We start from the raw sequence: 15,132 nt of genomic DNA, 5'->3' as shown, positions 1-15,132 counted from the left end.
TTTCAAGAGTTCACGATCTAGAAGGTGGGAAATGTTCCAAACACCTCTCCTATGCCCGAGGGTTGGAGGAGGAGCAGGTGTTTCAGAGGTCTTGACGCGTTTGGTCAGCTGGGAAGGTGGCTGCTCCGCGGATGACCGGGTCAGGCGGAGGAGACGCACAGGCAAGCGCAGGGGCGGCCTTGCCACCTACCCGGCTGCCCAGCAGCACGCTTCCCCGCGGGCTGTGAAGCCGTTGCCATGGCTACAGACACAGCCTGGAGAGAAGGGGGCGGGCCCTGGCTTACGTCATTCCTAGCGCGACACTTGCTCCGCGTCTCCCGCCTCTTTCTGGTGTGCGAGCCCCTCGGCCCGCCTCCCAGGCTCTCCACCTGCGTGCCTTACCCCCGCCCGTCCTTTCGCGGGGCTCTGCGCCGGCGCGGTTCCCTCCGGGGCGCGCTGGGGAGCCCGCGAGGCGCATGCGCAGTACGGGGCCGGCCGCCGCTCCAGTGTCGCCGCTACTGCCGCCTCCCAGCCGGCAAGTGTGGGAAGGAGGAGCTGAGCGCCACCGCCGCCGTTGTCGCCATGGGGGTGAGTGAGGCAGGGAGAGGAGACGCCAGGGCTGGGAGGGCTCCCCGCTCCCCCTGCCACCCCCCCTGCGCCCCCATTGTTCCTTGAACCCCCTCTCACGTGACCCTGACCCCCTCCGGCCTCACGTGACCCCCCCTCCCAGCCCCCACATGACTCGACTACCTCAGTCGAAGTGTCCCCACGCCCGGCCCAGCCCTGGGAATCTCCTAGGGAGCCCCCTCTTCGGGCCCCACCCCATACGGTGCCCCCGGCCTCTCGCGTCGCGCCCGCCCCTGCCTTCCTCTAAGATCTGTTATCTTCTTGGCGCCCACCCGCCCCCATCCCCGAGCAGTCCCTAGGTATCCCCCCGCCCCCAGGGGTCACCCATCACCCGGGTGTCACTAGCTTCGTGGCTTCCCATATCCCAGGCCTGCAGTGGCTCGGAGGGAACCGAGGCCCAGAGGAAACGAGGCACCCAGCCAAGGTCACAGACAGTGACTGGGGGCCAGACCCTGGCTCAGGGCTCTCGAATCCCCGGCCGCTGCGCTTCCCGCTACTGGGCGAAGCTGATTTCCCCAGTCTCTTTCGAACGTCTCCACCAGGTTCCTCTTGCTCCAAAAACATTCTTTTCCTTATTGACAGAGGCTTGCCTTTAGGGGCCTCCCAGATGCACCTAAGTGGGTCTTATTAGTTGGGTTGCTAGTGGTATTCACACCGCTGGTGGTTTTGCGTGGGGAAGCTGTGCAGAAGGTGAGCCGGAGGCGGTGGTATTCACACCGCAGGTGGTTTTGCATGGGGAAGCTGTGCAGAAGGTGAGCCGGGGGCGGTGGAAGGGCCCTGGTGATGGCCCCAGCCCCGGATGGATAGTGACCACCTGTTCGGTAGAAGGCAGTCTAGAGGTGCAGTTTATGCCTTTTCCGGGCATATGCTGATAGAAGGTTGGGCAGAAGTTACTCGCGTGTTTCTGTGAGTTCACCTTCCTGCAATCCTAGTTAGAGCAGCACCGGTCACTCTCCTGAACAAGTAACTGGCCCTCCCTGGCACCACGTATCTTAGTTTTTACACGAAGTTTCCACCACCTTTAGGGAGTCTTCACTTTGGAGCCAGAGAAACTCCAGTTCCAGCCTGATCTTCCCTGACTGGTAGCATGATGTTGTGCCAGTGACCTGGCCTTTGTGGATTTGAATTTCCTCATGGGTGTGATGAGGATGATACCTCCCCTTTGAGACAGATGTGAGGATTAAATGAGATAGTAGATGTAAATAGTCACATGGGTGCCTCTTAAATAGGGGTTGTTATTTTCCCCTTCTCAGCCTTCAGTTTTCGAAAATAGATGTGTGCTATTTTTAACCCATTGGATTTGTCCCTACTGTTATTAACCTAGATTTTTATCCTCTCCACTCAAATAGTTATTGACTGAATAAATCAACTTGTTAGACAGAAATGGCTGTCTTACTGTGTCAGAGCACTTTATGTAATCCATGTCAAAACCTATTCATCGTGTTTCAGCAAGGACTTTTGCATACTGTGTGCTTCATGTGTAGAAAATCCAGTCTAGAGGCCTTAGGCATATTTAACCTAGATTTTAGTGGAAGGTCCCAGGCCCCATCTTCTGTTGAAACTGAATAAAATCTTGAGTCCCTGGTATTACTTCGTGGATCTGCCCAGCATCAGCCATTCCAGACTGAGCAGAAAGCAACAAGCATAACATGCCATTCTGGTTCAACACTTCCTCATTGGTTGAGTTGAAACAGCAGGCCTCAGAGATCCTGAGATCCTTGCTGCTTCCTCTAGGGCCCCAATCTTATTACTCATACGTTACAGATGTGTTTCTCAGAACAGCCCCTACCTGGTTGGTCTCTTCCGGCCTAAAGCTCACTACAGAAGAGAGACTTGAATTTTCCTCCCTGAAGCAGAGCCAGAACCCTCTCATTATCCTCATTCTTTATGGGTGGGAGGCTGTGGACTCCCCACCTCATGTGGGAAGGGTCATGGTTCCTACTCATCACCCTCCAGCAGAGCGCCTTGCTCCATATGATGGTCTGGCCACCGGCTGAGGGAGAGGGTGGCCTCAGGTGGAGCACCGTTGTTTTCAGAGTTCTCTCACCCTTGCTGCCACACACGTGTTGTCTCAGGAATTAGAATTTAGAGCTCTGTCTCGGGCTTCCCTGGTAGTTCAGCTGGCAAAGAATCCACCTGCAATGCAGGAGACCCTGGTTTGACTCCTGGGTTAGGAAGATCCCCTGGAGACAGGAACGGCTATGCACTCCAGTCTTCTGGCCTGGAGAATTCCATGGACTGTATAGTCTGTGGTGTCACAAAGAGTCAGACACAACTGAGCAACTTTCACTCACTCTCTTTGCTAGAAACAAGTTTTTTTCTGGTTTCCGTGTGGAAGCCTTGATACTGAAAACCTAAAGGGTACCAAGGCTTTTTTCTGAAAGATGCCTCCTGCCCCCATGTTGGTGTTTTTTAATTTCACTCTGTGACCCCTCACAGTCATAGAACTACTATTACGACCAGCAGTCAAAGAGATGCCACTTTGAGGGACTTACTGGTGGTCCAGTGGCTAGGCCTGTGTTCTCACTGCCAAGAGTGCAGGTTCAATCCCTGGTCAGGGAATTAAGATCCCACAAGCTGCAAGGTGTGGCCAAAAAAAAGGAGACAGAGAGATACTACTTTGATAGAAATAGCAAGCGGAGGAGTTTGACAGCTGCATGTGAAAACAGCACTTCCATCACAGTTTGTTACAGCAAGCATCATTTGTGTTTAATTGATGGACGGAGCATGGACTTTGGGGTTCAGACCTGGATTTGAATCTTGGAGGATTTATTCAGCAGGTGTTTATGGCTACTAGGTACTTGTGAACAGAAATCCTTAAAGAATTTTTGTATCTGGTATATTGTATCATCTTTTCCCATCGCAACAGCCCTGTGAGGTAGAAGCATCGTTAGCCCCGTTTTATGGATAAACTCTGGGAGTTTAGCCCCGTTTTATGGATAAACTCTGGGAGTTGGTGATGGACAGGGAGGCCTGGCGTGCTGCAGTCCATGGGGCTGCAAAGAGTCGGACACACCTGAGCAACCAAACTGAACTGATTGATAAGGAAAGTGAGGTTCGGAGGAACCGAGTGACTTGTTGGAAAGAGAGTAAATAACTTGCCCAAAGTCACACAGCTATTAAGTAAGTGGGAGAGCTGAGAATCAAATCTGGGTCTCTTGACTCAAAATCCCACACTCTTTATTATGTAAAGCTCCCTTGGGAAAGACACTTAGCCACAAGGAGCTTTACTGTTCACTGTGCTTATTTCCCATTTTAATTAGGAGACTTTTCCTGTGTCCCCGCAGGATAGTCTTACCTCCACAAGGCAGGACAAAGCTAATTGGAACAGTAGGAGACCACTTTTCCTTGCATGTGCTCAGTTCGGGGGAGGGCCTCTGCCTGTCTGGCCCAGCCGGCCGTAGCCTGTCTCATACCTGGTGTGCAGGCAGCGAAGCGCTTAAGGGGCACTTTCTTTATCCATAGCCTTGGGCCACAGCGGCCTGAAGCTCCAAGAGCTGCCTGGCTCACCTGTTCCCCTGCGTGAATGAGCCCATAAATCTGGAGGCCCAGACCTGGCCCTCCTGCTGCTTGTGCTTAGGAATTGCTTACTTCTAGTGCTTAAGAATGAGACGCTATGGAGGGAACCTAGATTTCATTGCCTTCTGGGTCCTGGACGTCACGCATGCAGCTCCTCCGATCCTTCAGCTCTGTATCACGCTGGGAGAGAGCTAGCGTGCAGGGTGAAGGCAGGGAGCTGGCCTCAACAGTGAAGGTGTGTGGACTTCTGGCCTAGCCTTGCAGCTGTCCTGTTAGGCCGGCCATTGAGTCCCCATTTTCCTGGAGGTGGAGTTCCTTTCTCAGTCCCCTGGCCTGTTTGACGCCAAAGCGCATGTCCTTTCTGCCCCATCGCACAGCCCTGGGATCTTCCGTGGCAGGTTTCCCTGTTCTTTATCCCTACCTCAGTGTGGAAGTGGGGTCTGAGGTGGTACTGCGTGGGCGTGTCATGTCAGCTGCCACCACGCCAGAAGGGTAATGAGGAACAAGTCACTCAGCGGCTGCCTTGGGGGCTCCCAAGGTCTCATCTTGACCTTATCCAAACAGAGCCGAGAAGGTCTTGGCCGCAGGGGTAGGCTCTCCCAGTGGGAGACAGCGTGGCTGGGGGGACAGATGCTAAATCTGCAGCCCAGGCCCTGGGATTTAGTCTCCCCTTTGCCATTTGCTCCCTGGGGAACTCTGAACAAGTCACGACATCCCTTTGAGCCTCAGTTTCTTCTTGTGAAAGTGTTCTGCAAGATGAGTGTATCTCTCAGTGTTGTCTTGAAACTCAGATTCCCAGAGGGGGAAAAAAATGGATGCCCTAAAACCTCTCTGTGGTAGAGAAGGGCTAGTTCTGTCCCCAGATTCCAGCGTCAGGAAGACCGTCTGCTCTCTTGTTTGTTCCTTCCTCCAGGGAGGTAAAAAAGGGGCTCCAGCCTGGCTTCCTGCAGTGCCCAGCCCGCAGCTGGCACACAGCCGGTGCTGGGCGGGCTGTACGTAGAAGAGCCACCCCTGTGAGCTCCTCGCATCTGAACTCTCGCCTCCTGCTTGCTTGTGCAGGAGTTAGGCACTGTCATTCCTGGAGGAACCGAGGGTAGAGTTTATCCAGCAGCTGGGTTTTTCAGCTCACCCTTTCCTGGGCTGTGTCCCAGCTATGCTGGAATTGGAAGTAGCAAAACGTCTCACTGGTGAGGTCAGGAAGTGAGGGGTGGGGTCAGACGAGGCCATGTGGCTGGTGAAAAGCTGAGCCGTCTTCGCAGTGCCGTGGGGTGATTCAGGAGGTGCCTGTGCTGCTCTGCCCCTCCTTGGGAGTGAGAATGGGGAGTGTCGTTTATTGAACACAGGCCACAGTAACCCTCACGGGCTTAATACTTTAAAGGAGGTATTCAGGGCCGTGCTCATCAGTTGAGGGAAGGAGGCTCCAAGAATGGCTGTGGCTTGTCCTAAGACCTGCAGGGAGTACAGGGCAGAAAGAGGCTTTGGACGAGGTCTGTTGAGCTTTGGGCTCTTTTCCCCGTGTTTCCAGTTTGTTTGTTTGATCGTTCTTTGGAGGTGGTGGGTCATTGTGCACAGACTCTTTCTAGTTGCGGGGAGCAGGACCTCCTCTCGTGGCGGTGGCTTCTCTTGTGGGCTCCGCAGCACATGGGATCCTGCCGCAGCAGGGCTGGAACTCGCCTTCCCTGTACTGGCAGGCAGACTCCCAACCACTGGACCCCAAGGGAAGCCTACCAGTTTTTACACAGGGTAAGAGGGGAAGGTCCATGTACACTTGAGAAAACCTCATGTGACTCTGCAGACGGGACGTGCTCCATTTGGAGGTATGGGGGGTTTGCGGTTTGCTTCTCTGTGTAAGGACAGCCTCCCTTTGCTCCTCCCCTGAAGCTTGGCTCTGCTGACCACGTGTCAGTGTGGCCTCTGTCCCCAGGTGAACTCCTTGGGGCCCTTCATTCTGCCCTTGTCACTGGGTGTTAAGTGTGCCTGCCACTCACTGGCCTTGCCCGCACAGCCATTTCTGGGAGCAGCTCTGTCTCCTTAAGCTGGAGTGCCCCAGGCCTCGCTTAGAAAGAGACCCACCTCCCCAGGAGGCTGTCCCCAGAGCGGATCTTTGTTTCTTGAAGCCTGAAGACACTGAAAAGGCTTTGAATAAGTTTATACTTAAGAGCAGCTATCAGCAGCTGCCTCAGATGCCATCGCCTTCCTGAAACCTGCCCTGAATGTGTCTAAAATTACTTGTTCCTGCCTTAGGAGGGAATGAACTAGTGAATATTTATTAGGCAGCTGCTGAGGTGCAGGGCTCTGCTTCAGGTATTGCCCTGTGCTCTCACTGAGTCCTCACAGTGACCCAGTGGTCCCGTGGTCAGTCCTCTTCCCGGTGGGGAAGTGGAGAAGTCTAGCAATGCTCCCACGGTCTCATGACTGGGAAACGCTCAGGTCTCCAGCCAGACCTGAGTTCCTGCTGCTGAGACCAGGCATGCCAATCAGGGACCGGCCCTTAGGGACCCCAGAGGGAAAGTCAAGTCCCATCTTTCATTAGTCACGGCCTTCCAGCCCACTCTGCTTTTCCCTTTTGCAGAGGAAGTCGAGCAAAGCAAAGGAGAAGAAACAGAAGCGGCTGGAGGAGCGAGCAGCCATGGATGCTGTCTGTGCCAAAGTGGACGCTGCCAACAGGGTAACTCTCCCCTCTTTCCCAGTCCCTTCCTCCTGGAACTTCAGCCTGGTTTTAAATTTGACTTCTTTTGGCACCACCCTGTGGCAGAACGGAGTTACTACACATCCGCATCTCTGCTGCCTCCTTGCTGCGGTGGGGTCGGGGTGGGGCTTTGGACCAGCCTGGTTGGGAGCCTGGGAGAGTTGTGAGGAGGACTCGGGATGGACCCAGGCGGATGGACCCAGGCGTGCAGGGAAGTGTGGAGTCAAGAGAAAGTGGCTGCTTCTCTTTGTGGGTCTGTTTCCTTACCACTGGAAAAGCATCTGGAAAAGTTTTTATTGGGGTTTTGCATCTTGGGGAGGAAGCCTCCCTAGTAAAATATGGTATGGTTTTCTCATTCTTGCCTTCAGACATTACTGCCTGCCTGGGAGGTGCCACAGGTTGTGCTATGCACTGGGGGTTGCAGCAGCCTGGTTTCAAGGGGCCGCAGTCAGGGGAGGAGTAGCCATGATTCTGAGCACCTGGGGGGCCTGACTGGGGGCGGCTCAGCTTTCCCATGAACCAGGAGAGACTGGGTCACCCTTCCTGCTGCAGTTCACGTTCCAGGTTTTGTTCTTCTTTTAGTCCACTCAGTAAACAGTCATACTTTCAAGGATGTGGCCCAGGGACATGATTGTCCATCTTGGATTTTGACCAGGGAAGGTTAATTGAGGACCTCGTAGAAGGACATGAGTGGATCAGGGGACCTCTCTTCTCTTGGGCCAGGTGGGCACCGAGCGGGTTTTAGGCCCGGAGGCCAGTGTTTTCGTATTAGGCAGGCACGTTTCTTCTTCCCTGTCAAATGAAGCTACAGCTTTGTTGGCCCTTCTTCCTGCACCCTACACGTGACTTCAGATGGCGCGTCTGTGTGAGGGCTGCTCCTGGGCCGGGAGCTGTGCCTCCACGTGGGTCCACGCAGGGTGGAGCTGGTGACGGCCAGGCCCACGCTTGTGCTGCGTACTCCTCTCTTCTTTCCCTCCACAGCTTGGAGACCCACTGGAGGCTTTCCCAGTGTTCAAGAAATACGATCGGAATGGGTGAGTGTTCAGCGTTCCTACCTGTCCTCTCCTTGCTCTTTAGGAATTCACCTTTCCAGAGTAGGTGTCCTCAGACTTCCTTTTTCTTTGTTAGTGAAAAAGCAGAAGTGATGGCTAGTATCCTGCTGATACAGACCCCTCCGTTAGGGTAACAAAGGAGTCTGCGGATGAGCACAGGTGGCCTGATCTCAGACTGACGTCTGTGTGGGACTTGCTGTGCTCTCTGACCGAGAACCACAGAGCGGAAACAAACCTGAGAAATCATCTGGGCTGACCCCCTCGTTTTAGGCAGAGAACCAAGCCTCCGAGAGGCTAAATGAGAGTCTGAGCTTGTGGAGCTTCTCCCTGGCAGCTGAGGGGCTTTTCAGTCTCAGTCGAGCGCTCTTTCCCTGAGTATATAGTATAATGGTTAAAAGCCTCTTAGGGCTTTGTGACCCTGAACAAATGCCTTGCCTTCGCTGTGTCTAAATTTTCGAAATGGGTGCTTTGCCCACAGAGTCATCAGAAGGATTGCATGCAGTGTTAGTGCCTGGAACACACTAAGGCTGGACCCGTGTGAGCTGTTATTACTCCTGTTCTTTTCCCTAATCCAGCTCACTGCCGATTCTGGATTAAAGCTCCCCTCCCCTTTCTCTTGCTTTGGTTTATAAAATAGGTACCAGAGATGCTGTTGGCTCAGGGAAAAATAGGGGCTGTGATTTTACAGAATCATCACCATGGGTTTGAATCATAATGATGCTTCTTATTAACCATATTTGGTTAAGTTGACATACTCTTTGAGCCTTATTTTTTATCGGTTAAATGGAGTGATGATGCCAAACTTGCAGGGTGGTTTTAAGGATCACAGAGACTATATCCAGCATTGTAAGTAGGAGCTGGTGTCAGTATTCATTCTAGAGAATGAGATAAGACAAATGTAAACGCATGAATTACGAAGGAGAGACTCTAGCAGGTAATGCTGCGTTTGCCTTGCGTGGCTGTGTCTGAGTTTCATAGTATCACGTTAACGTGTTCTTCCTGTCTGTGATCAGATGCGTTACAGCTCCTCTCGAAGCTGCATCATCATTCAGATTCCAGGAAGTCCTTTGACATAGTTTAGCTATGACAAACCTAGACAGTGCATTAAAAAGCAGAGATATCACTTTGCCAAAGTGATACAGTCAAAGGTCTGTATAGTCAAAGCTATGGTTTTTTCCAGTAGTCATGTACAAATGTGAGAGTTGGACCATAAAGAAAGCTGAGCACAGAAGAATTGATGCTCTCAAATTGTGGTGCTGGAGAAGACTCAAGAATCTCTTGGACTGCAAAGAGATCAAACCACTCAGTCCTAAAGGAGATCCACCCTGAATATTCATTGGAAGGACTGAGCTGAAGGTGAAACTCCAGTACTCTGGCCACCTGATACTAAGAGCCCACTCATTGGAAAAGACTCTGATGCTGGGAAATATTGAAGGCAGGAAGAAAGGGGGGCGATGAAGATGAGACGGTTAGATAGCGTCACCGGCTCAATGGATATAAATTTGAGCAAACTCTGGGAGATAGTGAAGGACAGAGGAACCTGGAGTGCTGCAGTCTGTGAGATTGCAAAGAATCAGATACAACTTAGTGACTGAAAACAACAACAGAGATTCCTTACTGTGATCTCAGTGTTCCCGCTCCACATTCTCATGACTTCCAGAAACATGGACCAGGTCTGAAGCGGGCACTGCCAGTTGACTCTGGGCTCATTTGGTGCCTGGAATTGTGTGTGATTTGTGTGGCTAAGACTGCACTTTCATGTACTTAAATAAGTCAGATTAGTGGAGAATCTATACTCTCCAACCGGCCTTCAGAAAATTGATAGCTAAGACAGATGCAGTGCTGTGTTGGGTCATTTCTGACCGCTACATGGCCAGTAGTACAAAGAAAGCAGACTCTTCAGAGCCAGGAGTCCTGTATTCACATGGCCGAGCACACATATAGCTCGTACAGTGTGCCAGTCAGCAGGGGTGACGGTGGCTTCCAGGGGAGATGTCCTCCGAGGAGTCAAGTCAGTCCTTTCAGAATGTGCCGCTTCCTCAAGAATGTGATTTCAGTTTGCCAAAGAATTTAACTGTAATTTACTTAAGTCATTTAAAAGTAAATAGCAGATCGAGGGAATTCCCTGGCAGTCTGGTGGTTGGGACTCGGAGCTTTGACTACTGTGGCCTGTGTTCAGGCCCTGGTCGAGGAACTAGGGTCCTGCAAGCTGCATGGCATGGCCAAAAAAAAAATAGATTGATACCTTAATGCCTCATTCATTAGTTTAGGGAAGCAGAACTTGGGGAGAACCTGAACCCTGATGCATTCTGTTTGATCAGCTGAGAGCATCCCTGTGTCCTCAGAGGAGGCAACAGGCAGGACTCCTCAGGGATGGGGGCTGCGGTCTTCCTGAAGGGCCTGAGGTCATCCAGCCACTTTCGCAGGCGAGATTGGAAGATAAGAATGAAGGGCTCCCATGGATGCCCAGTGAGGACTTGATTCAGAAATGAAAGCAACAGGAAAAATGCCTCAGGGCAGGAACTAAAGGAACAGAGAAGACTTGGGTGTTTATAACAATGTACAGAAGAATGGGCAGAGAGAGCAAAGAGGTAGCCGAGAGGGGCAGGAGTTGACAGAGTGCTGAGTCTGATAAGGACGGTGTGGGGGATGGGGGGGAGGGCAGCAGGAAGCAGGGCTTGTGGTCAGGATGGTGGTAGGCTGGTGATGACAGTTGTTAATCTCAGCCTGAACGGCTTGGTTCCTTCACAGGCACCTTCTGAAGTCACGTCCAGGCTCAGCTTTTGCCTGTAGATGAACTGAGACCAGGCGCGCCTCATCGTCAGGCTGCCCAGGCAGCGGGTGGCGCTGGGCCTGGCGCTCGCTCCACACGCCTCCTTTCCTCTTGTAGGTTGAACGTCTCCATCGAGTGTAAGCGAGTGTCCGGCCTGGAGCCAGCCACTGTGGACTGGGCCTTCGACCTGACCAAGACCAACATGCGGACCATGTGAGCACGCCTGGGCGGGAGGGGCTGGCTGTGCTCTGCAGAGCCCCTGTCCTGACTGCTGCTGTCTCCCAGGTACGAGCAGAGCGAGTGGGGCTGGAAGGACCGAGAGAAGCGCGAGGAGATGACGGACGACCGAGCCTGGTACCTCATCGCGTGGGAAAACCGATCAGTGCCCGTCGCCTTCTCTCACTTCCGGTTTGACGTGGAGTGTGGTGATGAAGTCCTGTACTGGTAGGGGCCGCGGCGCGGGGGGTGGGCGCCGGGGAGGAGGCAGAGGCCACGCGGGTGTCTGGGCCTGGGCCGGGCCTCAGGGCCCCTCCAGGCTCACCCTGCTTTCCTCCCCAAGCTACGAGGTGCAGCTGGAGAGCAAGGTGCGGCGGAAAGGCCTGGGGAAGTTCCTCATACAGATTCTGCAGCTCATGGCCAACAGGTAGGGAGGGGGCGGTGTGTGTGTGTGTGTGCAAGCGTGCGTGTGTGTGTGAGCGTGTGTGTGTGAGCTCCTCATACAGATTCTGCAGCTCATGGCCAACAGGAAGGCCTTGTGTGTGTGTGTGTGTGTGTGTGTGTGTGTGTCGCTCTTGGGAGGAGCTGCCTCTGCTGTATGTCTGGGAAGGGAGGTGGGGACAAGGCTCACAGGAATGTTCTGGAAGAAGGGTATCTAGAACCTCCCTGCCCTGCCGTGACTCCACATTTGGTGCAGTGGGCCCAGGGCAACAAGCACCCCCAAGTGCCTGTTCTGTGCGTCTCCACTGGGACGCGGAGGAGAAGCCAGTCAGGTGGGGAGCAGCCTTGTCTCAGGGTGGCAGTGAGACTGCCGAGCGGGGCTCAGGAGCACTCCCAGGAGCAAACGGGAGACAGCAGGCGGAGACAGGAGAGAATACGTGCGATTTAGCACCTGTTTCTCCTTCTGGAAGGTTCTCTCTGCTTCCTTCTCAGCACACAGATGAAGAAAGTTATGTTAACGGTATTTAAGCACAATCATGGCGCCTACCAGTTCTTCAGAGAAGCGCTGCAGTAAGGAGCTGGGCCTGGTGGGGGACCCCCTGGGCAGCGGAAGCTGCCGGCCCGTGTCTTTTTCCCTGTCCTGGCCCCCCTCGTCCTGACACGGAGCTCCTGGGCCTGAGGTCCAGGGGGCAGGGGCTGGGGGAGATGGTGTGGGCGCGCCTTCAGCTTGGTCCCTTGCCCTGCTCCTGAGCCCTGACTCCTGGAGTGGAAGGCAGTCCACCGCCCCCCACCGACCCTTTCCTCCTGCCTGCCTGCAGATTTGAAATCGATGACTCTTCCCCAAGCATGTCCGGTTGCTGTGGGGAGGACTGCTCCTATGAGATCCTGAGCCGGAGGACCAAGTTTGGGGACAGCCAGCACTCCCATTCAGGCGGGCACTGTGGCGGCTGCTGCCACTGAGTCTGAAGCCGGAACGCGCTCTCCAAGGCCTGTCCTCTCCCCGGTCTCACGCCACTCACCAGGCGGCCTCCTCAGCCCCGACCCTGGGGAGAGATGGTCTGCCTGCCCCCCCTGCTTTCCCCTGGAAGGGCAGGCTGCCGGGAGGAGCAGCGAGGAGCCGGGCACCCGGCGTGTCCTCTCACAGTGGCTGCCTTCTCACTCGGCCCTGGGCGTGGGGCTCTGCGACCTCCCTGCCGCCGGATTCCTGACAAGCCCCCTCCCCGCCACACACACAGCTGGACGAATGGAGTGTTTGTTCCCAGCTTCGTGAAAATCCTGGAGCCCTAGGTCAGGGTCTGGCTGGTTCCCAAAGAGGAATGGACTCGGTGTAGGATCTTGTGCTGAGAAAGGCTTCAGAGTGATTCCTCCCATTCAGTGGAGGGGACGCTCAACGGAGACCCCGGAAGGTCTTTTGTGTCACAACCCCGGGAAGCAAGGGCACTCTTCCTGGCTGTGCCTTTGTGGATCCGCAGTTAGAGTGGAGTTGTCCCAGGGACCAGCCGGCTCTGGGAGCCCATGGTTGTCAGCAAGGTGCCGAGGGGCCGGGAAGCAGCGTCAGTGGGGCCTGTGCGGGGACCACGGCTTCTCTGACTTCTGACCAAGCTGCATCCCGAGCTTGGCCCCATGATCTCAAGGTGGTGACCCGAAGTTTTTACTCATAGGAAAGAGCTGGAGCCCGGCCTGCTCGTCTCCGTCCTCTCTCGCTGCCTCCCTCTGCCTCTCGCCTGCCCCTGCTCCGTTCTGACTCTCAAGGGGGAAATAACATCAGGGAGCCCCTTGTCTTCCCCCTTAAGGCCCCTCGTTCCTGCCATATTTAATGCCGTTTCCTCTCATATCTTGGTGCTGTTAGCTCTCTGAGGGTGGGTCTCCTTCCCCACCACCATCACCCCTGCCCCCTGGCCTTCGGAGAGCCCCCAGCCAGCAGCAGGCCTCCTGCCTGCACCCCCGAGCCTGGCCCCTGCTCCCTTAAGGAGGCCCACCCTGGCCGGCAGCACGGGAGGCAGCCCCACAGCTGCCCCTCTCCCTGGTGTCACCGGTGGTGGCAGGTGGGCGGGGAAGCCCCTTCCTCTCCTCTCGGGTAGACAGGGCATGGGGTCAGAGCTCAGGCTACCCCTCATCCCCAGACCTTACTCCCCTTCCAGGGAAGAGAATGACCAAATCCTTATCCAGGAAAAAGCACCTGCTGCCTCCCCTGGGACAACCTGGAGCTCTGCCTTCCAGAGCATCCCAAAGGTCCTGCCTGCAGAGTGTTGCTCCCAGGAGGTTGGTCAGTGCTTCTGACCTCAGTCCACTCACACCCCAGCCCCTGCCCTGACTCAGGCTGCCTGTGCAGGCCCGTCTCCCTGAAGCTGCTCTGGCTTCTCCCAGGCTCCCACGTGTGCGGGGCCGGGGCACACAGCCTCCCCGCTGAGTGCTCTGCGATGCTCTTGACTGGCCAGCTGTGGACATGGCACTCCCTTGGAGAGGACCCTGCACCTTCACACTGGAGCAAACCCACCTTTGCCCCACTCGGCTGGCTCCCAGCAGTTTTTACCCAAAGGGGAGGGTTTTCATTGCTGGGAGGACATTAGAGGGTTCCTTCCAGGAATCATGGAGCAACGGAAGCATATTTAGGAAGAGCTTTTTCTTTGATCCCTGCTGTCTGTCAAAGGACACAGAATGATAAATACTCATCATTTTAGATCATGGCTTTCTGATAACCTCCCACTCACGGGGCCCCAGAGGGACTCCAGTGTAAATCCCATATAAAGGGAGTGAAGCGTCCATGTCTTTCCCTTCACTGGACACCTGGCACTGAGCCCCATTTGTCAACGGACACTGGTGTGAGCCGTGCCTGTCCAGCCGCCTCTGCCGCCACCCACAGGCTGCTGGGGATGGGGGTCAGGCTGGGCAGGGAGGCACAGCCTGAGGCTTGTAGGTCACCCTGTTGCTGCCATTGAGCCTGTTCAGTTCTCAGCCATCAGTCTCCATTTCCCCAAGGTCTTGGTTTTAAGAAACAGCAGGTCTTGTACCAGGCTTTTTGGTTTGTTGTCTACTGCTGCCAAGTCGCTTCAGTCGTGTCTGACTCTGTGCGACCCCATAGATGGCAGCCCACCAGGCTCCCCTGTCCCTGGTGGTTTGTTTGGGGCATGTTAAAAAATATTAATTTGAGATTTGTTTTTTAGTTGTTTTTCTCTCTATTTCAGGTTATTTTCATTGATGTCAGATATGTACATGACGTGTGTGGTTCTTTTTAACCCTTCCTGGGTTTTGTTTTGTTTTGTCTTTTTTAGAGGAAACTTTGGAGATAAAATGCCTTCTTGATATATATATATTTTTTTCTTTAGCAACTTGTTATCACTGGAATCAAAGGGAAAAGTGATCTTTTTTTGCATTGGCTGTATTTGTGTGTCACAAATAAAAGACACTTTGTTCAGCTGCTGGGATGGCTTCCTGATGCTGAGGTGCCATGGCAGCAAGGGCTCAGAACATCCAGCATTGGATCTAAACCCTCGGGCACGTAGCTGTGATGGCCCCACACCTCCTCCTGTGACGGAAGCCTCGGGCGGGGAAAACCTCAGGGCGTTGGAGGTGAGGAGCCAGTTGTGGAAACTGAGACCACCGAATGCATGTTTGTGCCACTTCTCAGAAGCCCAGGGCAGAGGTCAAAGGTCTTCTGGAAGGTGCCTTCTCTGCACGCTGGAGAGAGTCCCAGGCCAAGTGTCGTGACATTTAAGGTCTGCAGGCAAACGTAAATTCCAGAACATTTGTGTGGGAGTTGAAGAGCGCGTCGGTGTTTCTTTGACTTAACTGGGGTACTCAGAATATTCTTCGTTTCTTAAAAAGATTCCGGTCCC

The 15,132-nt window shown here is 54.2% G+C and overlaps 1 protein-coding gene across 1 annotated transcript; it reads left to right on the top strand.

Annotated features, from left to right (window-relative positions):
- The first annotated feature begins 397 nt into the window (after positions 1–397).
- On the top strand, positions 398–14,711 carry NAA40 (N(alpha)-acetyltransferase 40, NatD catalytic subunit). The gene is made up of 8 exons (XM_027531825.1): positions 398–567; positions 6,698–6,793; positions 7,796–7,848; positions 10,757–10,852; positions 10,925–11,083; positions 11,199–11,282; positions 11,789–11,866; positions 12,115–14,711. The coding sequence occupies exons 1-8, from the start codon at positions 562–564 to the stop codon at positions 12,254–12,256; spliced, it is 714 nt and encodes a 237-aa protein (XP_027387626.1). The 5' UTR covers positions 398–561; the 3' UTR covers positions 12,257–14,711.
- Positions 14,712–15,132: the final 421 nt, after the last annotated feature.

The sequence above is a fragment of the Bos indicus x Bos taurus genome, chromosome 29 (genome assembly GCF_003369695.1).
Source record: "Bos indicus x Bos taurus breed Angus x Brahman F1 hybrid chromosome 29, Bos_hybrid_MaternalHap_v2.0, whole genome shotgun sequence".
Taxonomy (NCBI): Eukaryota; Metazoa; Chordata; class Mammalia; order Artiodactyla; family Bovidae; genus Bos; species Bos indicus x Bos taurus.
Note: the sequence above shows the minus strand (reverse complement) of the source record. Positions and strands in the feature narration are given on the sequence as shown.

What these genes read in the sequence shown, in the direction of transcription:
- NAA40 (XM_027531825.1), top strand. An exon ending in CTGCAGCTCATGGCCAACAG is followed by an intron (nt 11,283 to 11,788) that starts GTAGGGAGGGGG and finishes CTTCCTTCTCAG; the next exon opens with CACACAGATGAAGAAAGTTA. An exon ending in TTCTTCAGAGAAGCGCTGCA is followed by an intron (nt 11,867 to 12,114) that starts GTAAGGAGCTGG and finishes GCCTGCCTGCAG; the next exon opens with ATTTGAAATCGATGACTCTT.